Source organism: Mirounga angustirostris, unplaced genomic scaffold (genome assembly GCF_029215605.1).
Source record: "Mirounga angustirostris isolate CCGP_5_RB_7025 unplaced genomic scaffold, mMirAng1.0.hap1 SCAF_9, whole genome shotgun sequence".
In the NCBI taxonomy this organism is placed as follows: domain Eukaryota; kingdom Metazoa; phylum Chordata; class Mammalia; order Carnivora; family Phocidae; genus Mirounga; species Mirounga angustirostris.
The window spans coordinates 107,401,063-107,426,979 of NW_026991717.1; the positions used below are offsets into that span (position 1 = coordinate 107,401,063).

The window sequence follows — 25,917 nt, forward strand, 5'->3', positions numbered from 1 at the left end:
AGGAAAAAATAAAACAAGATGAAATCAGAAAGGGAGACAAGCCATAAGAGACTCTTAAGCATAGGAAACAAACTGAGGGTTGCTGGAGGGGAGAGGGGTGGGGGGATGGGATAACTGGGTGATAGACATTAAAGAGGGTATGCAATGAATGAGCACTGGGTATTATATAAGACTGATGGATCACTGACCTCTACTTCTGAAACCAATAATACATTATATGTTAATTGAATTTAAATAAAAATAAATAAATTTTTAAAATAATAAAACAATAAAGAAATATTCTTTCCCCCCTCTCTGCCCCTCCCCCCCACACTTTCTCTATTTCACTCTCTAAAATAAATAAATCTTTAAAAAAAAAAGTCAATTCTTCTTAACTTGATCTATAGTTATAACACAATTCTGATCAAAATCCCAACAAGTTATTTTGTGGATATCGATAAACTGATTCTAAAGTTTATATGTAGAGAAAAAGTTGTGAATAGCCAACTCAATATTGAAGGAGAAGAACAAAGTTGGAGGGCAGATACTACCCAACTTCAACATTTGCTTTAAGTCTATAGTAATCAAGACAGTGTGGTGAAAGTAGAGACAAACAGATCCATGGGACAAAACAGAGAGCCCAGAAATAGACCCACGTAAATATAGTCAACTGATTCTTAACAAAGGAGCAAAGGCAATACAATGGAGAAAAGATAGTCTTTTCAACAAATGCTGCAACTGGACATCCAAACGAAAAAAAAATCAATCTAGACACAGACCTTAAATCCTTCATAAAAATTAACTCAAAATGGATAACAGACCTAAATTTAAAACACAAAACTAAAACTTCTAGAAGATAACATGGGAGAAAATCTAGGTCACCTTGGTTTTTCTGATAACTTTTTAGATACACCAAAGGAATGATCCATAAAAGAAAAAATTAATAAAATGAACTTCAGTAATATTAAAAACTCTGCTCTGTGAAAGATATGATCAAGAGAATGAGAAGACAAGCCACAGACTGAGAGAAATATTTGTAAAAGACATATCTTATAAACGGCCATTACATAAAATATACAAAGAACTCTCAAAATTCAACAAGGAGAAAATTAAAAACTTGATGAGCAAAAGACCTGAACAGACACCTGACCAAAGGAAATATCGATGGAAAATAAGTATATGAAAAGCTGTTCAACATCTTATGTCATTAGAGAATTGCAAATTAAAACATTAAAGAGATACCACTACACATTTATTAGGATGATCAAAACCCAAAACACTGACAACACAAAATGCTGGTGAGGATGTGGATCAACAGGAACTCTCATTCACTGCTGATGAAAATGCAAAATGGTACAGCAGCTTTGGAAGATAGTTCAGCAATTTCTAACAAAATTGAACATAATCTTCCCATATGATCCAGCAGTTGCATTTCTTGGAATTAACCCAACTGAGTTGATAACTTACTCCTACACAAAAACCTACACACAAATTTTACAGGAGCTTTATCCATAATTGCCAAAACTTGGAAGCAACCAACATCTCCTTTAGCAGAAAAATAAACTGGTATATCCAGGCAATCTAATATTATTGAGCTCCAAAAAGAAGTGAGCTATGAGCCATAAAAAGACATGGAGGAACCTTAAATGCATATTAAACATGAAACAACATACTATATGATTCCAACCATATGACATTCTGGAAAATGTAAAACTATACAGACAGTAAAATGATCAGTGATTGCTAGGGGTTAGGGGGGGAGGAAAGAATAAATAGGCAGAGTACAGAGGATTTTTAAGGCAGTGGAAGTATTCTGTATAATACTGTAATGGTGGATACATATCATTATACATTTGTCCTAAACCACAGAACATACAACATGGACTTTAAGTGATAACAGCGTGTCAATGTAGGTTCATCAATTGTAATAAATTGTAATAAATGTACCACTATGGTGGGGGATGTTGGTAATGAGAGAGGCTGTCCGGGGGGAGGGGGGGAGTTGGCAATCTCTGTATGGAAAAGCTCTGTACCTTCCTCTCAATTTTGCTGTGAATTTAAAATTGGTCTTAAAAATAAAGTCTATTATCATCTATGCAAACACACTGATAAGAAAAATCAATCAATTCCAAGGTGGACTGGACAGTGTTTCTATGGATTTAATCTAGGAAGATGAAATCTAGGAAAACTAAGAAAAAGAAATATTAAATATTAAATAATCCCTACCTGTACCACTCAAACATTATTTTAAATTATCTGTAGGCTTTAATGAAAAAGTAATGGCAACCAAATTGTATTAAATAGCAATTTCTAAAATGCTATATTTGGTAGAGGGTCTGAGATTCAACAGAAGGGAGAAAAAGAGATCAGAAGCTGAAAAAGTGATCAGAAGCTGAAAAAGTTACCAAAATCTACAAGCATAATTAGCTTCTTTAATTTCCAATTCTTGATTTGATGGCTAGATAAGAAACAAAAAATATGCAATCTAAACAATGTATACTCAAACACAGTAATTCATGTGGCAGCTTCACAAGCATAATCTGCAAAAAAATAATTTAGAAATCATTTTCCATAAGATTTTCAGAAAATTAAAAATATTTATATATTTTGACTTAGCAATAGCTGTCCCATTCATTTGTCCCCTAAAACAATGCAAAAGTGATCTTTTCCCCATTTCAATTTGTCATGACCTAGTTTATCATGTTTACCACTTACTAATACCACTCACTATCCTGTGTATCATGTTTCCTAAGTTCACTTACACTACCAAATGGTACATTATCTTCAGTGCCATATCTTTCTCTGATGCCCTATACTTCAGTTCTCAGTTCCCCCTAGCCTCCCAGAACTCAGGTTCTGAGGACCACCCAGAGCTGCATTCAAATGCACCTACAAAAGAGCTTAATTCTATTCCTTGGATTCCTAGTGACAACATTTTTACCCTGTGTTATGGTTCCTAGGAAATCTGCATACTTCTTCTCAAACATAACACTTTCCTCTAATGCATGCTGCCTTCTGTGCCTCACAGCTCTCTTACAGAATCACATATCCAGTTCGTGAATTCCTAGTAAATCAAATTACATTCAGAAAGCACATCAACTGAGACAATCATAAAAATAAAGAGTTATTAAGTGGGCGCCTGGGTGGCTCAGTTGGTTAAGCGACTGCCTTCGGCTCAGGTCATGATCCCGGAGTCACAGGATCGAGTCCCGCATCGGGCTCCCTGCTCGGCAGGGAGTCTGCTTCTCCCTCTGACCCTCCTCCCTCTCATGCTCTCTGTCTCTCATTCTCTCTCTCTCAAATAAATAAATAAAATCTTTAAAAAAAAAAAAAAGAGTTATTAAGTCATGCACCTGTATCACGTTAAAGGATTAAACTACTTTCAGATTCATACTCTCCTATTCCCAAGCCACCATCAGCTCACTTCATCATTCTTAAGTTTTATGTCGTTGTACAATTTACTAAAACCTTGCTAACACTTCATTGCTTCAGGTCAGTGAGTCATTGATATGCACTAAGAGTAAAAAAGGATTATCAATAGATGGGCCACATTCTTCACCATCACAAGGCTTATAGTCAAGCTGAGGAAACAAACATACACAAATGAAATAATAATATCCTCTCAGATATGCAAAATTCTTCAAGCAAAATTCATTCATATCTCTATTCCCATTTGTTCCTTATAACCACCCTGTGGTGTAAGTAATTAGGTATTCCTTTCCTTTTCTTACAGACACAGAAACTGAGAGCCAGAGTAACCATCCCAAAGGCTCACAACAAACATGTTCTAGGGAAGGCATAAGACCCCAGGTCACACAACAAATGGTTACAGTGCTCATGAACACACACAAGCTACAAAAGAAAAATAACTTTAATTATATTGATGGCACTCAGGTACATAAATGAAGATGAAATACGATGAAGATATTCATTACAGTTGCTTGGAAATAATCATTTTTAAAAAGACAAGAGGCCCAAAATGGAGTCACTTGTGCTTAGCCCATGTCACCAAACCAAGACTTAACACCAACTTAATTGCAGTTTCAACCTCTCCCAAGAATGTAATCTTAACCAGTCCATCTGGAATTACCTGGTCAGCTCTAGTGAGGTAACCGCCTGATAGAACCCCTGCCTTCTAAAGGAAGGTGACCTAGCCTGAAATAACCCACTCTTTGCTAATAATGTCCTTGTCTTGCCCCCTTCTGTCTATAAAAATCTTCTATTTTGTACAGCTCCTCAGAGCTCCTTTGTGTTTGCTAGATAGGATGCTGCCCAACTCATGAATCATTGAATAAAGCCAATATGATCTTTAAAATTTACTCAGTTGAATTTTTTTTAATATAATGTAGGAAGGTTTCCCTGAAGAAGTATGTTCCAGAGAGTTGGATGTCATGTAACAGATAATACAGAGCCGACCCACAGGAACTGAACCAGAAGGAAGTCAAAAATGCATAAAATAATGTGAGCAAAGAAACTGGTAGACATATGGATATATCTAAATTAAAGTATTGAAATTAAATAAGACAACAATATAATAGTTAAAAGAGAAAGTTAAAACAATATAGAAGAAAAATACAAGACAATAATAATTTGAAAGATGAGAAGATGAACAGAGGTCCTTGAATTAATTAGGAGACGGGTAAAGATACTAATAAGCCACATATTGATGCTAAAAATGTTAAGAGTAATCAATGAGGGGTGCCTGGGTGGCTCAGTCGTTAAGCGTCTGCCTTTGGCTCAGGTCATGATCCCAGAGTCCTGGGATCAAGCCCCACATGGAGCTCCCTGCTCGGCGGGAAGCCTGCTTCTCCCTCTCCCACTCCCCCTGCTTGTGTTCCCTCTCTCGCTGTCTCTCTGTCAAATAAATAAATAAAATCTTTAAAAAAAAAAAGAGTAATCAACGAACAGAAAAACTTCCAAACTAGTGGAGGGAATCCAGGAGATGAGAGAAAAAAAATCCAAAAGGTGGAAGAAAAGAAGAAAAAGGAAATAAAAACATAGAGAAAAGCAAAGAAAAGGCATTTTAAAGTGGAAAAGAATATGCTCAAGTAAATCAAAATGCAATTAATCTTGATAAATATACATAGATTAAGCTTGTCAGTTACACTCTCAGAATCCATATACTATCTTTAGAAGATACAGCTAGAGTATAATAATCTATAATAATAAAATTTAAAATATAGAAATATATATACCAAAAACTATATGAAAGCTAATTTAGTTCTACTAGAATCAAGCCAAATAGACCTTAAGCAAAAACAATCATTAGGGACAAAGAAAGTGAGAAAATAATGTTGAGGAAATCTCCCAGACAGGATAGCAAAAATAGAAAGTGCTGGAAACAGGAGAGAAGAGAAAAAGAAAATTAGAGGACTAGTCCAAAAGGTACAATATCTGAATAAAAGGAGCTCCAGCAAGAAAAAAGTGGGGGAGAAGGGTGGAGATAATCATCATAGGAAAAAGAAATTAAGACATAAAATGTGCTTTTCCAGATCGAAAAGGGCCACCATCAATGCCCAGTCAAACTGATGAAAACGGACCCACACTAAGGCATATCATCAGAAAGATTCAGAACCCCGGGACAGAGAGGATACATCAAACTTCCAAAAAGAGCACAGGTCACATGTAAAGGGTCAGAAATCCTAATTATCTCTAGCCTAGAGTATTATAGTTAGCCAAAGTCAATCATGTGGCAGGGGGGAATAAAGAGATTTGTTTAAGAAAATGATGTTGATCGAATATTGCTCGCACCAATGTAATGAGAGAAGATGTAGACAGTTGGCAGAGAGTTTAGTGTTTGAATTAGTGATAAGTACAAAAAACTAAGCAAACAATAAATCCAGCTATTTATCAACTCTGAGGAAAGTGCAGAAAAACAATCATAGCATGTTTAAGGTTCCATCATAAATAGCATATTTGTAGTCATAATGATATTTATTGACCCAAAAGAATGATATACCTGTATTGTGAGAATGAGGTGATGAGAAGAGTGCATGGACATAGTAAGGGCTAGAACCTCAAATACCACATTGAGAAGTCAAAGACAAGGCCTAAAACTGAAAAACCAAGAGGTAGGTACATAATCTTTTTGTTTGCTGACATGGAAGCAAATAATAAAAGAATCCCCTAAACAATTTGAAAGTGGTTGCCTCTAAGGCCTTTTTTTCTTTTTTCTTCAAAATGAGATATTGTCAATCATTCTTCATAGAAGTTTTACCAACTTATAGTCCCTTGAGCAATGTATGAGAGTGCCTGGACCATCACTTTATCAGTTCCGGTTCCGTACGGAGTGCTGCCAAATCAGGGTTAGAGGTGCAAGTTTTACTGAGATAAAGGTCTGGGAAAGATAATGGAGGAGGGAGGGGTCTTCAGACCAAAATGCGGGTCTGACATGGGTGAAGGGGTATTGGGTAGAAGAGCGTCAGACCCAGGTAAATGGGGAGCCCCAGAGCAAAAGTTACTCAACAGAGGAGTCTTGTGTTGAGAAGGACTAGACTAAATTATAATATTGCCCCCATTCTTAATTATCGGCTAAAAGTAGCCTTGGGGAAATATGGCCTCAGTGTGTGAACTGCAGCAGATGAGAAAATGCAGCAGTTGTCAGTCAAAAAAAAAAAAAAAAAAGGCCTGGGGGGTTGGGGAATGGGTTAGCCTGGTGATGGGTATTAAGGAGGGCACGTTCTGCATGGAGCACTGGGTGTTACACGCAAACAATGAATCATGGAACACTACATCAGAAACTAATGATGTAATGTATGGTGATAAACATAACATAATAAAATAAAATAAAATAAGCCTTTATTTATAGCATTTTAGGCTTTCTAACTGTAAATACTCCCACTGCGGTCAGTTTCAAGCTACTAGTGTGACAGGGTAATGACTCACCGAATGAATGCTGAGTTTGGAAAAGATGCTAACAATTGGCTTTCCCAAACTGTGCTCCAGACAGCAGGTTTCCATGAAGGATGAGCTAAGCAGTGCACCTTCTTAGCTACTATACTCACCAACCTAGTGCGTTAACAGAGTTTTTACTGCAACAGTGTGATAAGTGAAAATGGTATGTCGGTGTAGTTTGTAGTCTTACTCTGCATTTTACTTAATATGCCTAAGGCTGAGGATCTCTTGATATATTTATATATTATGTTAAATGCATTTATTATTTTGTAACATATTTACTGTATTTTCTATGAGCTGAGCCAATCTTTTGATTATTGTTATTAAAATCCTTTTATGCCTATGTTCTAAATAATTGAAATCTTAATATATTGATCTTAATATATTAATTCAGATAGTAAGTGAAATACAAATACTGCTTATCATCTCATCATATTTCACATTTTCAAAATTAACTCCTTTTGACCCCTTTCAGAGGGTAAATAGGAAAGAAATAAATGTACCTTTAAAAGCATGTGTAAATGGAATCTAACATTAGGAAACAATTTACTATAATTCCTCCTTTTTCCGTAATTTTTAAAGTAATGTGTATAGCATCAAAACACAGTATCTACACTAAACTTTCAGGGAAATAGTTTTTTTTAATATTATTAAAGTTAACTGAGTGTAGAAATTTTATGGGGAAAAAGTCACTGAATAGTTTCTATCTACCTCCCAACATACGTAGAGTAACAACAATATAGTAGAGAATTTTCCATCTGAGCAGTCTACAAGGACAGAGTAGAATCTTTAGGGAAATTAAGTTTGTAATATTATCATTATGAACACATTTTAATAATAGATGCATTCTATATTGACTCATTTTTACATTATTAGTTGAGATTATTGGTTGCATCCTATCAGCTTGCTGTAGCAAGTTGGAAATCATCCACTATTAAGTTAAAAGCTACGAAGCTCTGGATGAAGTGGTCTTTTAAGATATTACACATTTTTAGGGACACCTGGGTGGCTCAATCGGTTAAGCATCTGCCTTCAGCTCAGGTCATGATTCCAAGGTCCTGGGATCGAGTCTCACTTTGGGCTCCTTGCTCAGCGGGGAGCCTCCTGCTCCCCCTGCTTGTGTGCACTCTCTCTCTGACAAATAAATAAATAAAATCTTTTTTAAAAAAAGATATTACACATTTTTAATATCTTTTAAGATTAATTTTTTTAGAGAGAGAGTGTGTGCGAGCAGGAGGAGGAGCAGAGGGAGAGAGAAAGAATCCTCAAGCAGACTCCCCGTTGAGTACAGAGCCCGATGCAGGGTTCAATCCCAGAACGCTGAGATCATGACCTGAGCTGGAACCAAGAGTCGTCTGCCCAACCAACTGAGCCACCCAGGTGCCCTCCACATTTTAAGTATTTCTAGTTGTGTAGGTAATACTGAATGAACGGGACCTTGAACTAGGCCAGACATCAGAAGTCATCCAATACAGTCTTTAATCACAAATGTACTTAGACAAAATTTAAAACAAAGGATATAAAGAAGAAACCAAACAGGCAAAAATTTGAGGATTTTCCATAAAAGTTTTTTTTTTTTAATGTTAACTCAAGCACTGCTACCATATATATCTGGAGAGGAAGAGTCAAAACATCTATGGATGCATAGAATGCTACTGTTTTCCAAAGAAAATACATCTATTTCATCTCTCTTAATCAATTACCTAATTCATAACTGTATTTGACCCCCAAATGCTCTGCTTTTCTTCTGTTCCACCTCCTCCAACCACAACCTCCACTTCTTCAAACCACAACATCGAACCACAACCACTGTCTTAGTAATTGGTATTATCAACCAGAAATCAAGAAAAAGATGCAGATGAAAATTAAAGTCATTGAATAATATAATTTATAGCAAGTAGGGTGAAAGCTGAAAGTGGTGGCTAAAAAGAAGTTTGGATTGGGGTGCCTGGGTGGCTCAGTTGTTAAACGTCTGCCTTCGGCTCAGGTCATGATCCCAGGGTCCTGGGATTGAGTCCCGCATCAGGCTCTCTGCTCAGCGGGGAGGCTGCTTCTCCCTCTCCCACTCCCCCTGTTTGTGTTCCCTCTCTCACTGTGTCTCTCTCTGTCAAATAAATAAATAAAATCTTAAAAAAAAAAAGAAGTTTGGATTATCTGCACACTCCTTTTATCTTAATTTTCTCAAAACATACGGTCCACAGTACTCAGAAAAAAAAGAAACTTACCTCATCCACATTTTCAAAGGCATTGATGATGTCATAAGGTAAACAAGACAACAGATCGATCACAAACCAAGTTTTCAGATAGTTCATCCTTATCAGCTTGGGGTCAGAAATGACCTCTCCACCAGGTCCCACAAAAGTCGTGTGAAAATTTAAAACAATATCAACCAGAAAGATAACGTCCACCACACTGTCCAGCACCAGCCAGGCTATGTTGTTCTGCTTCGTTTTGAAGGAAACGTTATAAGGAACCATAATGGCGGTGTAGAAGGTAAGAATTAAAATCACCCAATCCCAAGTAGTTTTAAAAGCACAATAGTGTAAAATAATGTGTGGTGGCGTCTTTGGCGCTTCTTGCTTATACTGAGGAAGGATATCTGATCCCAGCTGAAGAACCTAAAAGAGAGACAATGTGTATATAAATGACTTGAACATCTCTGTACAGTTAGTAATGAATTCAAACTTACTGGAAGTCAAACCACAGCATATTTTTCATGACTCCTGGTTTCAAGACCAGTCAAACCCTAAAGTTTTGTCACTCTCTTCTGAGTTGTACCAAAGTTTGTTTAAAGGAAGTTAATCTTTCTGCTGTTCTATCTGGCTTTCTCTCCAGTGGCCAACTGTTGGTTCACAAACTGGCCCCCAAACACCAAGGGCAAGGAGAGAACAAAGAAAAGGACAGACCACTCCAGATCGTTAGGTGGCAGTTTAATAAGCAAGGGAACATACTTACAAGGCTTGTCATAAGAAACAGTAAGACGAGTAGACCTCCGCACCCACCTACCAGAATCTTAAAAGCTTAATAGATACCCTAACTGGATCCAGTCACATATACAGTCCAAATGGTCTCATCCTACTCTTTCAAGGCTATGTCCTTGAAAATGGCTCCCACTGTGGGAATGGTTGGCAGAGTGTACATTCCAAGGACCAGAATGAGGAGCCTCCAATTGCCTGGGTCCAGTTCCGGGGTCAGCCAGCAGTCACATCCTCTCAATAACTTCCTCTAACACCAACACTGATCCACAGCTCTGCTGGATGTCCACTTCTGGGATTGCTTTCTGTACACTCACTTGCAAGCCTGCCTAAAATCACACATCTCTGATTGTCCAACAGTTATTTGGGTGACTCACCGTTACCCATTTTTCACACATACTTAGCACCTCAGGGAGCATAACTTTGATTCTGATGGCCTCGCTGAACCCCAGGACCACACTGTTGGTGATCTTGCTGTTGAGTGGGACTCAGCAAGAGCCCTAATGAGCAGCATAGTGATAACAGGGTTGTAAGTGTTATAGCCTGCTTTTTCCTTTTCTCCCTTCAATCAGGACTTAAAGAATTGTGTTTCCTGTCCAGATGCATATTTGCTTTGGAAAAAAGAAAATGCTAAATACTCAGGTTTGCTTCTCCATACCTTTTTGACAGATGGAAAAATTTCACTGCAAGGTTATATGAACCTTGACTTACTATAAGCAGGTCTAATTAAAGAGACAAAGGGAAAAAGCAGATGACAGAGCAAGAGTAGAGGCCTGGGCACTGCTGGGCAAAAGTAACAAACACAGACTTAGCATTGCTTTCCAGGACCTGGAACTTGGAAACTGTGAAAAAGAGTTGAAGGAATAGATCAGAGAGCTCTATTCCATGCCATCAATGAAGCTAAGGCTGAATAAATCTATGTGTTAAGGAATTTGTAAATGGGACTTTGATAAATATTTCCAGCAGCTTTGTCATCTTATATATCCAAGTGTTCAGCGTCTCTAAGACTAATGGGATCCAGAAGGTAGCAGTCAAAAAGTTATCATAAGGTTATAAATGCATTAAATATTTGAATATAAGAATAGACATAAACAAAAATACCTATTAGCAATAACTCATACGCCACAAAACAAAACAAATATACTAGCACTTCTTGAAACTCGACAATTATCCTGAAAAGTTTCTCTTGTGCATAGAACTTACATAACTGAAAACTAAGTATATAATACCCATTATTAATATTTGAAATGTGAAAAACATCACTAGTATTCTCAATAGTTGTGTATTATAACTTTTGTTGTTTGTTTGGGGGCTATCAGAACTATTTAGAAAGATTTTTATGTATTTATCCTCATTATCAGTGCCCCAGCCATATTTCTCCCATAAGGCCTTAGATTACTTAGCAACAAATTTTCCTACCAAGAATGTAAGCTTCATGTTGGGATAGAGCATTATGTAGACAGAATCAAACAGAATCATGGCTTCTCTTTCTCTTTATAGCCACTGATCAATCCATTCCAATTTCACCATGTTAAACGTGAAAATTTTCTTCATAGTCAATGTTAATATTTTACCATCTATATTTACACAGCGTATAGCTGAAGCACAAAGAAATCAGACTTAGAAAATAAACTCAAGTGCCAGGGTGCATTTATGACCTTCATGGGCCCTAGGCATTTTTGCCTTCCTGGACCCCTTTCTCCATAAAAAAATAAAATAAAATAAAAATTGCATTTTACAACTGCATTGTTACAAAGAAGAATAAATTATTATAAATCCAACTTTTTTACCTAAAAGTTCAATTTTTCCTTCTACTGTTACTAGAAATTCAGACATCCCATGGACCCCTAAAAATGTTGTGGTCCCACACACTGCTTATAGACAAGTTGACCCTGCTCAGCACGCTGGCAGAACATAAGATGTCTTCTCTAGAGATGGAATTGGATCACTCCTGAGGTTAGTATTCCTTAAATCTGGCTACAAACTAGAACCATCAGGAGAAATTTTTTAAACGATGATATACTCATATCTAGAAATGCGCCCCCACTGACAATTAAATTCATCTTGTGCGATCTCTATTTTCAAAACCTTTCCTGAGTGATTATAATGTACAGTCCAAGGTAAAACTCTTGTCTGATATTTCCTTAGACATTCAGGACCCAGTTCTTCAGACAGTGACTTGCATATGTAAAAGGATCCAGAAATGCTACAAGAGTGGGAGGAGAAGCAAGCAGAGAGAAGGAGGAGGAGGAGCATGGCATCAACCACAAAGGGACACTCATGCTCCCACTTTGATCTCTCTCATATGCAGAGCACGACTTTAATCTTCACTCTGACTCTGGGGAGCTTTTATAAAGCAGTGAGTAACAATCCTTCATTTTCGTTGCTAGTCCACTTGTACTTTGAGAAGTGATGAGCCTTAGGTGGAGGGGGATGAAAACACATTTTCAGATTATTTTTGTACCAATACAAACACGTTCTTTCTCTCTGAATATCTGAGAGCACTGACACTAATAGAATCAGAACCAAGGACATGGCATTGGGACGGATATTTATCTTCACCCCTGTAAAAGTGAAAAGCTGAAGCCAGTCAGCAGGAAGTCAGTTCTTGTGGACCACTGATGAACTACCTACAAGGAGACCCCAGATCTTTGAAACCAGGAACTGCCTCCAAATGTAGGTGTCCCGACGGCACTGTGATAAAATGTATATGTCTTGGAAAAAGTGAACACCTGAAGTTCAACAGCACATCCAAATAGTCAGGTTGAACAAATTATATGACTCTGAGTAAAACTTTTGAAATGATATCCTTCTGCTAACTTGTTGCTTCTTTTGGGTCAAACTTTGGACTAAGAGCACATGCAGACAAAATATCTTTTGAAAATCTCATTATTTCTTCAGGTTCTCTGAAATCAAGCCTATGACCTGACAGAAAACAGTTTTGTATCTGAGTCAGGTTTGTGAATTAGAGATGACCAATAAAGAAACTATCAATAATCCAAAGGCGATGCAAAAATAAAATAAAATCAGATGGGAAGAAACAGGGGTGAAATTTCCTCAAAAATAAAAGTAAAAAATCATGTGCTATTGAGGGGAAAGAAACTTCCCACTTGATGCAGAAGGAAAAAAACAATGAATGTTTCAGGGTGCTAAAGTAAAAAATTTTCCTCTCTATGGTCCCTTCCTCTTGTTCTTGCCCAGTTGTACAACGGAGAAAAGAAAAACTCTGAATAAGGTATTGTTAAGACCCAGAAGGAATCATGACTATGAAAGTCAGCAGTCACAGAAACATGTCCCTCCACTTGAGCTTGATTTGTAGAAAAAAAGGGACAACTCAAGGCAGAAAAGAAAGCTTTAAAATCAAGTAGTACTTTATAACAAGCATCACTGACAAAGGAAGTTGTATCTACTAACCTGCTTTAAATCTTGTCCTAATTGCATATTGTCTTTTAAAATATTGTGATTATTATTATTAGTTAATATTTAATTATGTTAATGTCTAACCTGGGCTTTTAAAAACCTGATTGCACATCTAAGTATTAATCTCTCCCCAGGCTACCAGTGCTATTTAGAGCAGAAAGCCTTCTAAGTCCCCTGTTAGCTATGGTCCAAGAAAAATCCAGAGTCCTCCAAATTCAAGGAACAAACTTTACTTCCACACCCTCTCCAAACCAAATTTAATATCTGCCACTAGTTTAGAAAGTTACTCTGGAGCTCTTCAACTCACTTTTCTCCAGCAGAGCAAACTGATGAACATATATACTTAATTTCATCTTTCTCTTCTTTGGTAAGCTACCTCAGAATATTCTGTGAGTGCCCACTAAGTGCTTAGCCAAGCTTTTGTAGTTTAGTTAGCTTTTAGCATCATTCACACCAGGAAGACAAGTGATGATTACAGAAGACACATGAACAACAAAGCTTTTAGCGGCCCTGGAGTTCTGTCCTCAATTCCTTTTCTCTCTGGTTTCAATATACTTTCTCTGGGTAACATCATCTAGTCCTAGGGCACCAAGGCCTGAAATTCAGACCCAGATATCCCTCCAGAGCCAGACCTAGAAATCCCTCTGCCTTTTTTTTTATTATTATGTTATGTTAATCACCATACAGTACATCATTAGTTTTTGATGTAGTGCTCCATGATTCATTGTTTGCATATAACACCCAGTGCTCCATTCGGTATGTGCCCTCTTTAATACCCATCACCAGGCTAACCCATCCCCCCACCACCCTCCCCTCTAGAACCCTCAGTTTGTTTCTCAGAGTCCATAGTCTCTCATGGTTCATCTCGCCCTCCAATTTCCCCCCCTTCATCCCTCTGCATTTGAGGCATCTCCACTTGGATTTCCTGTCAGGCACTTTAAACTTAACATGCCCAAAACTGAACTCATTCCCATTGCCCCCAAACCTTCTCTTCCTTCTCTTATATTTGTCATTTTATTAGCCACAGTACTATCTATCCAGTTGTCTTTGACTCATCCTCTTTTTCACATTCAATTCTTATCTATCAACAAATATGTTGACTCTAATCTTGGAGTGTCTGCTATCTGCCCATGTCCATCTCCGGTTTCCTTGCTTGAAGCCATGGTCAATCTAGCTGATTTACTCTTAGGTTTTCTGAACTAGTTTCCCTATCTACCCATTCAACACAAAGCCTCTAGGTTTTTAATCATTTTTGTACCACAGATCCCTTTTGGTAATCTGATGAAATCTATGGACCCCTTCTTAGAATCAAGTTTTTAAATTAATACAAGAAAAACATGGCATTGCAAAGAAAACCATAGGGACCAATCTCCCTTTGAGAGGTTTCTCTAAAGCATAAATGTGATCTTATCATTTCCCTGGCACATGGGACACCAACCACCACTGTTTCACTCTACATAACTTTAACCTTTCCTTCACCTGACTTCACCCACACTGAACTCATATTCAAAGTCATCATACTCTCTCATCTCTGAGCCTTTGCACATGCTGGTCTCCCTGGTAGAAATGACCTGCATCGCTTCTTTACCCATTTCTCATATTTTTCCTTCAACATTCACTCACCCCAGGTATCACCTCACTCAGGTAAGCCTCCCTAGAGCCCCAAGTCTAGGCAAATGCTCTTGTATGTGTTCCCACTGCACCCTATCATCCTATTTATCATATCCTATTGTCAGTTTCTTCTGCTTGATCTTTAGTTCCTTGATGGTAGAGCCCATTGCTTATTCATCTTCACATCCTTTATAAAGTATCAGGCACAGAGAAAACTCTCAATGAGTGTGTGCTGCATACATAAATAGATAAAATGAGTGAACTTCCTATCTCATTTACTCAAAGAAAACCTCACCCTCTACAAATACCACTTGGGATGTCATGAACTAGTTTCTCATTTCAAAAATATGAGAAAATAAAAAGAAATATTTAAAATTTCTGTAATTCCATAAGGGAAAAATAATTAGAAGATAAGTACTTGTAAAATAATAACCAGAAATACCTATATTGAATCATTTGGAGGGAAAAAATGTACCACCACCACCATCTTGGGAAGGAAAGTTAGTCTCCCACTTACTTCAGCTAATCTTGAATGTTTGTGGACCACCTCTGTTTTATTCATTGGCGTGAGCTGCTGCAAAACACTTCGGCTATTTGTCAAAGCCCGCGTCAATCGGGCAAATTTTGTCCAACCTTAAAAGTAAGGAGAGAAAGTCTCAGTTTTTCACATATAATGAATATGGAACCCAACATTCTTGCTAATATTCAAAGGATCTAAGAAATAGCACAACATCCAGAACTAATAAAAAGTATCAATCTAAAGCATTTTATTTCTGCATAAACATCATCACATTTCAAGCGTAGCTATAAAGTAATGAGTAATTTTTATATGTGACCTTTGTGTTTTGCTCATATCTATTACACAGTCTCAGTAGCCAACTTACAGCTGCCCACAAAATTCTGTGCTCCCCCTTGCCTTATATAGATTTGTTATTGGAACACAGCTGCCCAGCCATGAATACACTTCCCAGCATTCCTTGCATCTAGCTGTGTCCATGTCCCTAGTTCTCATCAATGGAATAAAAGCAGAAATGAAGTGTGTCACTGCTACACATGTGCATGCCGCAACATAAGAAGCAAGTGAGACTTCTCTACACTTTCTTCCTCTTTCTACCAGCTGGATGCAAGTGACAACAAGGCCCCAGGGAGAGGTAAAGCACTGAATCAGTGCACAGAAGATTGCCATATGCCAAGGATCACCTGCCTTGGACTGTAATGTGAGCAAGAAATAGGCTTCTGTTGTGTTAAGCCACTGAAAGTTGGGGGCAGGAGTATTTATTATAGACTAATAAAAATAGTTCTACTGTGCATTGTGTGCAGATATATACACATAAGAAAATGAAGCCCAATTTTGACAAATCTCACATATTATGGTGCTTATCACACTTCCATCTTTTCTTGTTACACAGAAAAATGTTATTTCTCTCTTAACAACTACAGTGATAGCTAAAGATCCTTCCTTAAATATCTAGAATCCCTAATATTGTTTTCTGAAAGAGTAGTAATTTTAACTTCTGGGGGAAAGGGATGTGAATTTAATGAGAAAGAAATTTCTTCTGAGGGCGCCTGGGTGGCTCAGTTGTTAAGCATCTGCCTTCGGCTCAGTTCATGATCCCAGAGTCCTGGGATTGAGCCCCACATTGGGCTCCCTGCTCAGTGGGAAGCCTGCTTCTCCCACTCCCACTCCCCCTGCTTGTGTTCCCTCTCTCGCTCTCTATCAAATAAACAAATAAAATCTTAAAAAAAAAAAAAGAAATTTCTTCTGAGGCCTCAAATTCCTGTTATTAAAATAATTAATTTCAAGGAAATGTGAATAAGTAGAGCAAAATTAACCATACTCGGGCGCCTGGGTGGCTCAGTTGGTTAAGCGACTGCCTTCGGCTCAGGTCATGATCCTGGAGTCCTGGGATCGAGTCCCGCATCTGGCTCCTTGCTCGGCAGGGAGCCTGCTTCTCCCTCTGACCTTCCTCCTTCTCATGCTCTCTGTCTCTCATTCTCTCTCTCTCAAATAAATAAATAAAATCTTAAAAAAAAAAAAAACTAACCATACTCTGGTCCTATCTCAATTATCCTTTCTCTACATATCCCAAAGACTCTAATTTATTAAAGATTCCATTAAGACCATGTGATAATTTCTATGCTAGTGCCCCTAACTACGTTATTTGTCAAATAACTCCTTAACAAGGAAAAATCCTGCTGGTCCCAAGGAATGACTGTAATGGCAATGATGAAATTTCAAACAATGTGACAAAAGATGAAGGAAGAAATCCTGGGCAGACACCTGTCAAATGTCTTTCAAACTATACTAGGTAGATGACATCATACTTTACTACCATTCTTCAGGCTAATTCTGACTTCAGTTAAGCTTTGTATTTCCCTACCAATTCAGCTCCCTCTATGGTATCCAACAAGTGGATTAGAAAATAGGTAAACTGGCATCAGTTGGTAGAAGGTCCTTAATTCTTAATTAATGGACTTTATCCTAGTGGCTAGAAGAAAAAAAATGTTAGGCCTTGAGAATTGTACGTAACCCTAAGGTTAATTCTGTGTATTGTGCTAAAAAAAAATTTAAAAAAAGGAAGCACCAGATATGCCACCAGCTCTCTAAGAACTTAACATCAATGTAAAAGACCAATATGCAATCTCTATCACCAATCTAGACTCTTCTTCTGAGGACTAGACCTATCTAGTATCTAATCAGCCATTAGCCACCTCTTACTAAGATAGTCTAGGGCGCCTGGGTGGCTCAGTTGGTTAAGCGACTGCCTTCAGCTCAGGTCATGATCCTGGAGTCCCGGGATCGAGTCCCGCATCGGGCTCCCTGCTCAGCAGGAGTCTGCGTCTCCCTCTGACCCTCCTCCCTCTCATGCTCTCTCTATCTCATTCTCTCTCTCAAATAAATAAATAAAATCTTTAAAAAAAAAAAAAAAAGATAGTCTATAGGCTTCTGACAACATGTCCAAAATTGATCTCATCATCTTCTCTCTCCATCTCCAACTCCACATCTTTCATGTATTCCTGGACTTGGTGAATGGGCCCATGATATTTCCATTGCCCATATCAGAAACTTGAAATTTACCATCCTCCTTCACTATTATCTCCACATCCACATATTCAATCACTTCTAAGTCTTATAGACTATAACTTATTAATAAATACTCAAGTTGAATCTCCTCTCTCCATCCCTATATGTCAGACAGTATATCATCTTCCACCCGTGCATCTTAAAGACTATACTCTCTATCTGCTCACTGACCATATACTCCCCAAGCAACTCTCTACATTGCTGCCAAAGTGCTTTCTAAAGCACACAACTGGTCCACGCCCTTCCCTTATTTCACTCTTTAAGAGACCCCTTGAAGCCTTCAGTATAACATTGCATATCCTTGGTATATAGGTCATTTAGTTTCTGATCCCAAAGACTGCTCTGCATTCATCCCCTTCTACTTATTCATATATACTCTGTATTCCAGCCCTACTAAAATCAGTAGCAAATTTAAAAAAAAAGAATAAATTCAAAACTAAAATTAAATCTACTAAGAATTCTCTGTACACCCATGATATTCAGTGTTTCCAGGCTTTCATGCATTTACTGGCACCTTCAGACTCAGTTAAAGCATTATCTCCTTCTGGAAGCTTCTCTGATCCACTCATAGTGGTAAGAGTATCTTCAGATGACAGTAACAATGTTGGCACCTGAAATATTTCTTGTGATCATTTCTCTTTCTTACTTCAACTGGATTTATAATTGCATTGAATATTTCTAGAAACTTACAAGGCAATGTTATACTTATTGAAGCTTCATTTTCCTAAGACAAGTGATGTTACACATCTTAGTACTTCTGAGTACTGGATTTAGAAAGAAGCCCATTTTTATTCCCAGAGTTCAATAAGGTTTATCCAGAAAATATTTTGAAAAAAATTAAAAGAGATATTGGAGGAATAAATTCATTGACATATAGAAGAATACAAATCATCAAATGGCATGCGTTCTCTCATTTCCTAGGATAATGGCTAGGGTTAGGGCTTTCTTATAGTCCTCAGTTCTAAACAGTTAGCATTTTTTTCAAGACCCCTATACCACCCCTTTCTCCTCACTCTCAGATTACCTTGTCAAATGTTATTGAATAAACAGAAGCCATAAGAAACATAATAGATAGCCCTCAATTTCCTTTCTGTCCCCTCCATCTCAAGACCCATCTGTATGGCACTGATTCTTGCCTGCACCTTTATCATCTCAAAGTAGTAGACATTTGCTCTTTTCTGATCATGCATATGTTCTATTCATGAACATTTAAGTAGTTTCTAGATTTTCACTATCACTAACAACACCACAGTGAATTTCCTTATACCTATCCCTTTGTGCCCTTGGACACATTCGGAATTGCCTATGTTATTAACTAAATTAGTTCATTTGATCTGTCACCAACCCCCACTATACAGTCAAACTTTGAAAAAGTCAAGCAGCCATACTGTCTAGGTCAGAGAAAAAAGACACATCAGCAGTTCTAACTTTTCCCAGTGATACATTTACTGATCTCACCTTTACAGAGACCTCACTGGTATAACTGATTATTCAGCACAGTTTGCTGATGTTACTTAGATGTGGTCGATATGGGGTAATGTGAACAGACAGCTGACTATGAAGAGCCTAATACTTGCTCTATGAGTTGTTCATGGAATTATGAGAACATTTGTTCTCCTAAAAGCTCAGGATGCCATCTCCTTCTTAATAAAACATTAGTTTAGCTCTATTGGGTTGCAATTAACCTCTTTATCATGCACTGCCTAATCTTAAAAATAAGAGAAAGTCACAGAGGCAGTTAAATCAATCTATTAGACTGTAACACAAGATTCTAATCTATACGAAAAAAGCTTAGGTAAACAATTATACTCTTGGCCAAAGAGACTACATGGCATAATTACTCATGTTTCATCTGTTGTTTCCTCTCTAAAGAAAACCATTGGCTTCCCACAGGGGAAGGTTGCTATTTTTGCTGTTAGCTTCATTCTGTAAGAATTTTTTTTGTCTCAATTATTGGCATGAAGATGCCATAACTATTTGGCACAGGATATTTCACACTGTGAGTGTCTTGGCAGTTTTGGAATCTGTTTGAAAATACCGTACAGGATAAATGGGCAGAGATTCTGGCCATCTCTTGTAGAACACATATGGATAATCAACGAAATGGATTTCTTGGCTGTAATTTTTCCCCTTTGTATTATTACAAATGATGAATCAGGTACCATTGACTGATTATTTGAGCAACAGTTCCAAGATCTCAGTACCAGGAACAAAAGATAACAAAAATTCTTTGCCCCCTTGAATTATTATCAGTAAATTTCTTGGTTCAAAACAGTTCAATTCTGTCAGAATCAGAGTGTTCTCAACATGTGCTTAATTGCTGTAGGAAAAAAGGTGAGCAGGCTATTAATGTGGCCAAACCACAATAATAAGTTTCCACTGGAAAGGATGAGACAGCATGGTGCAATAGAGAGAACATGGGATTGGAAATCAGTCACACTTTGCATGTCAGGATCTTCAACAGTAAAATGGAAATAATGATACTAATTTTCAGAATTATAGGAAAGAGCAATAAAGAACATAAACTTCCTGACATATAGTAACTACTCCATCAAAACTGGATTCCTTCCCCTTCGATGGTTTTTACTACCATCCGTCATGGTATAAGTCAGAGGTATCACTGACATCACTCAGTGCCATTCTTTTTAAGGGAAAAAAAATCAACCTAGAATGAAGTTTTGGTATTATAAGATTCATTATGAGGAAGAGGCACACTCAGATTGGTTGGCTGCCATCACATTATAGTTACTATCCCAGATACAATTTAGAAATAAAATTCAGAATTAGCCTTTACTCAACTCTTTCAACCATGTGTCTGAGTTTCTTGGTAAAAATACCAAAGCAAGTAGGAAATTGATGTCAATTCCAACCTTGGCAAATCCTCAAAGGACTTAGGCCCTTGCTCTAATCACTGGCCCCTTTTCACATTAAGAAAGTCAAATGTAAAGTGCTGAATAGCAGTGGCTATGGGGGCACTGTTTACTTGTTAATAATCTCAAAGGGAAACCTTTCAATGTTTTAACCATTAGGTATGATATTTGTGTAGATATCCTTTTGTGTAGATGCCCTTTACCAAATTTATTAATTGTCTTCTAACTCGAAGAATTGAAGAAGAAGAAGAAGAAGAGGAAGAGGAGGAGGAGGAGGAAGAGGAGGGAGAGGAGGAGGGGGAGGGGGAAGGTAAAAATACCCTTGCTCTGGGATTAAAAGTTCCATTCTGGCCTGCTAAGGTATGGATTCACTTGTCTATTCTGCATCTTAAAATACTATTTCCTATGTCCTAGGTAGAACTCTATTACCTAAGTATTTCTTCAAATTTTACAAACACCCTCCATCTCTGCCCTTGCAACAGCCTCAACTCCCTGATACTTTGCCCTGATTCTTTTCCATTCACTCACCTTACCAAATCCCAACTCTGGTTAAATCCAACTCTTCATTACTTCTTCATCTATAGATCTTTGACTAAATATGGATAGAGTAAAACAATAATCATGCTCATAGATTCTAGTGGAACTCATGACCACTAGTCCGAAGCAGACCTTAGTGTTCAGCTTACCAAATTCCCTTTGCCCGCTCACTTCTCCACCCTCTTAGATTACCATTTCATACCTACTTCTCTCTCACCATGACTTCAATACTTCTTCATCTCCTTCACCATCCTTACTCTCAGGTGATAACCATGTTTTTTATATTCCTGAGAAGAGCAATCGAAAGAAAACTTCCAATATATATTTACTTGTTTGTCTCCCCTCCCCGCCATTAGGATGGGAAGGAACTGTGTATCTCCAGGACCTAGAATGGTGCCTGCACCATTCTGTACGCCTAATCAGCATTTTTGGTTGAGGGGAAAAAATCAGTAAAATAGATAAACAAGGGGAACAAAACTTTCCTACAAGAGTCATAAGAAGGCTCATGTTAAGTAACTCTGGTGCCCAAGGTTAAATTAAAAGTAAATCTACCATCTCCCAGTTCATTGTTTTAGACTCAAATCATTTTGATATTATGGTGTTATCATGAAATCTCCTCTGCTCTTTCTCAAAAGTTCCACAGTCCCCTTTATTCAACTTAAGAATTTGAGAGACATATTTTTTCTGCCAAGATTTCCAAACACACTTTCCTATACTTCTACCTTCATAGAGATAGTAGGATGATTACTTAATGTCATAAATATTTTATTTCTATTGAATTTTTCATATTAATTTTACAGCTCATTTGAACAATAGAAAGTAGCTCATATACAGCATTCATAGTTACATTGTGCAATACTTTTTTCAGTGATCTGTTATGTATTTGAAAGGTGTGGAAAAGTCTCAAAATAAAAGTCTGTTTAAAATAAGCTCTTCCCCCACAAATTCTGGCACTGGAAAGAGATAGTCTTCTCTAATGATTTTCACAATGGGGTCTGATTTTCCCTGTAAATTCTAATTTACATGCCTATCAAGCACATAGTTCAAAATCAAATGGTCTGAGTTGTTTGGAGTTTATTCAAATGCCATTTTTTTTGTAAGAATGAGTTATGCATTTAAAAGATTTTGCCTGATGAAGAACTCTGAGATTCTGATATAAGGATACAGGGATGGAGGTGTAGGCAGATAAATGGAAGGGCATTAACTTGAAAAATAAAAGTCAATGCTCAATATTAGCACCTTTTCCCCAATTTCACTAAAAAATGCTGTCAATTTTTAGTTTCCATAAATAGACTACATATACTGACACCATCAATCAATGTTCAGCATATCAAAATTGAGAATGTACTGTATGTACTCTCCCTAACTTCAGCAGTGTCATGAAATCACTTAAAGAGAGAGAATTATAATATTCATCAAATATAGATATAAATATTACATAAGGGAAAATACTGTGACACAAAAGCTTTTTACTCAGTATTACTGTCATTCAGTGTGAAAGCAAGACAAATTCATCCAAAGAATGTTAGGTCACAAATCATATAAAAATTACTTATCTTTTATTTAAAAACATATTACTTTAAGATATAGTCAGCTGTTAACTGGAGGTTTTTCATTGATGTTCCTTATCAAGTTGAGGAAGTTGCTCTCCATTCCTACTTTGCTAAGAGTTTTTACCATGAATGGGTGCTGGATTTTGTCAAATCCTTGTTCTATGTCAAATGAAATGATATGATCTTTCTTTTTTTAGCCTGTTCAAATAGTAGATTACAGTGATTGATTTTTTTCATGTTGAACCCACTTTGCATATGTGGAATAGATCCCACTTAGTTGTCATGTAGATTCAATTTTTGTTGAGTATTTCTATATGAATATTCATGAGAAATATTGGTCTATAATGTTCTTTTCTAGTGATGTCTTTTTCTGGTTTTGGTATGAGGGTAGTGCTGATCTCATAGAACAAGTGAGGAGAGTTCTCTCTGCTTCTATTTTTGGAAAAGATTGTAGATTTGCCAAAAATGAAAAACAGAAACATTATACATGGTGTTTCTTTGTTTTGGAAGTTTATTAATTATTAATTAATTTTTAATAGATATAAGATGATTTAAGTTATCTATTTCTCCTTGTGTGAGTTCTGGCAGTTTGTTTTTCAAAGAAATGGTCCATTTCCCCTAAATTATCAATTCAGTGGCTATAGAGTTGATCAAAGTATTCCTTTATATGCTTTAATGTCCTTGAGATGAGTTGTGATGGCCCTTCTTTAACTTCTAATGTTGGTAATCTGCTTCTTCTCCCTTTGTTCTTGGTTAGCCTGGCTAGAGGTTTATTAACTTTGATGATCTTTTTAAAGAACCAGCTTTGAGTTGTGGTGATTTTCTCTAATGTTTTCCTATTTTCTAGTTCATTGATTTCTGCTCTAAAGTTTCTTATTTCTTGTCTTCAGCTTGCTTTCACTTAAATTGCTCTTCTTTGTCTCCCTAAGGTAGAAGCTTAGGGTTTTAATTTTATATCTTTCCTCTTTTCTCATATATGCATTTAATGTTACATACATTTTGCTCTAACCACTACTTTTGCTATATCCCATTAATTTGATAATTTGTAATTTCATTTTCAGTTAGTCAAAATATTTTTCTAATTTATCTTCAGGCTTCTTCTTTGGCCCATGGGTTATTTAGAAATGTGTTAATTTCTAAGTATTTGGAGATTTCTTAGCTATCTTTCTGTTATTGATTTCTACTTTAATTCCATTGTGGTCTAAGGACATGCCTTTTAAGATTTCTATTCTTTTAAATTGGCCAAGGTGTGTTTTATGGCCAGAATGTGATCTATCTAGTGAATGTTCCACATAAGCTTGAGAACACAAATTCTATTGCTATTGGATGGAGCACATTGAATTTTAAAACAAACAAACAAGCATTAAACCTAAATACTATTAGAAAACTATTCTATTTTTAAAAACAGTATTTAAATTCATCCTAAACCTTCTAGACACTGGGTCTATGAGTAAAGGTAGAAGAACAGGTAAAATAAGTCCAAAAGTGAATATTCGATCTTCCAGGAGATGATTTAATACACACATTTTCAGAAACATTCACAAATAAATTGTTCCATGTTATACTTTAAATGGTTTACACATTACTGGGTCCTGGGTGGCTCAGTTGGTTAAGCAACTGCCTTCGGCTCAGGTCATGATCCTGGAGTCCCGGGATCGAGTCCCACATCGGGCTCCCTGCTCAGCAGGGAGTCTGCTTCTCCCTCTCCCTCTCCCACTCCCCCCTCTTGTGCTCTCTCTCTCTCAAATAAATAAATAAAATCTTTAAAAAATATAAAAATAAAAATAAATGGTTTACACATTACAAAATTTTCCTCTTATAATTTGATGTTAACCAAAAACTGACCAAGTATAATATATGTGAATTCATATGCAAGGAATAAACCTATAAAATTTTTCTACAATTATGATTACAGTTGGAAAAATTAAACTTTCGTGCCAGTTTTTTTAAAGAGGTAAGAAAAGGCAATGCCAAATGCAAAGAGGAAGATTACATTTTTAGTCTCCAAAGAGATTATTAAAAATAACATGTCATAAAACTTCTAAGAGTATTTGAAATTCTTCATTTATCAGATACCAGTTTTTAATTTAAACATAATTGGAGAGAATAAAATGAGAGTAAATTACATAGAAAACAGGATAAAAGCACATGCCACTGACTACTGCTTTCTATAACTCTCCCCCTGAATATTAGAGTCAGTAAGACTGTAGTCAGGATGTGTGCATTTTGCCAGCCACTCTCTTGATAACAAAATTATTCTTCACATAATCTAACAGCATCTACCCAAGAGAATCTACAAAAGCTGAGTAAGTAAAGGGTGAAAAGTAACGTGAAAAAAGTCAACTAACCAATCTCTAATCAATTCAACAAAATTCAATCAACTGATCAACTGGGCTGTAAAAGGACTTCACCCAAACCATCTCACAGGCTGTTATATTTTGTGTTTCTAAAGTTCATCCTGGAAGAAGTTGTCAAAATTCCCATTATATTGATTCTAAATTAATAATGCTCTACGATTCCCATTATATTGATTCTAAATTAATAATGCTCTATGTTCTTCCTTATGTCTTATCTCAATTCCTCTTATTATAATTTAAGTTAACCAACTATTATTTCTACTCTGGATAGCCACGCTATTTCCATTCAAATGGTATGATTGAATAAAACTGGTTGTGGATAATTACTAGCATGAATGTAAAGCAAAAGAAGTACCAAATAGTAAAATTTTGTGTTCCAGTTCAACCTATGTATTTTTTAAATAATAATATATTTAATTGACAGCCTAATTCTTAAGTGTGGCCATTCCTTTGAAAATTACCTTTTGTTGGGGTGCCTGGGTGGCTCAGTCAGTTAAAGTGACCAACTCTTGATTTCAGCTCAGGTCATGATGTCAGAGTCGTGAGATCAAGCCCTGCTTCGGCTCCACGCTGGGCAGGGAGCCTGCTTAGGATTCTCTCTCTCTCCCTCTGTCCCTCCCCCCACTCTCTCTCTCT

At 36.9% G+C, this 25,917-nt stretch overlaps 1 protein-coding gene across 1 annotated transcript in view; it reads right to left on the reverse strand.

The window, feature by feature from the left end:
- LOC123862449 (potassium voltage-gated channel subfamily H member 5) overlaps positions 1 to 25,917 on the reverse strand; it is a 104,321-nt gene that overhangs the window by 30,805 nt on the left and 47,599 nt on the right. The window contains exons 5-6 of the mRNA XM_064571755.1: positions 15,397 to 15,512; positions 9,099 to 9,491 (exon numbers count right to left, since the gene is read on the reverse strand). Coding sequence (XP_064427825.1) covers positions 9,099 to 9,491; positions 15,397 to 15,512 — 509 coding nt within the window. The remainder of the gene's footprint in view (positions 1 to 9,098; positions 9,492 to 15,396; positions 15,513 to 25,917) is intronic.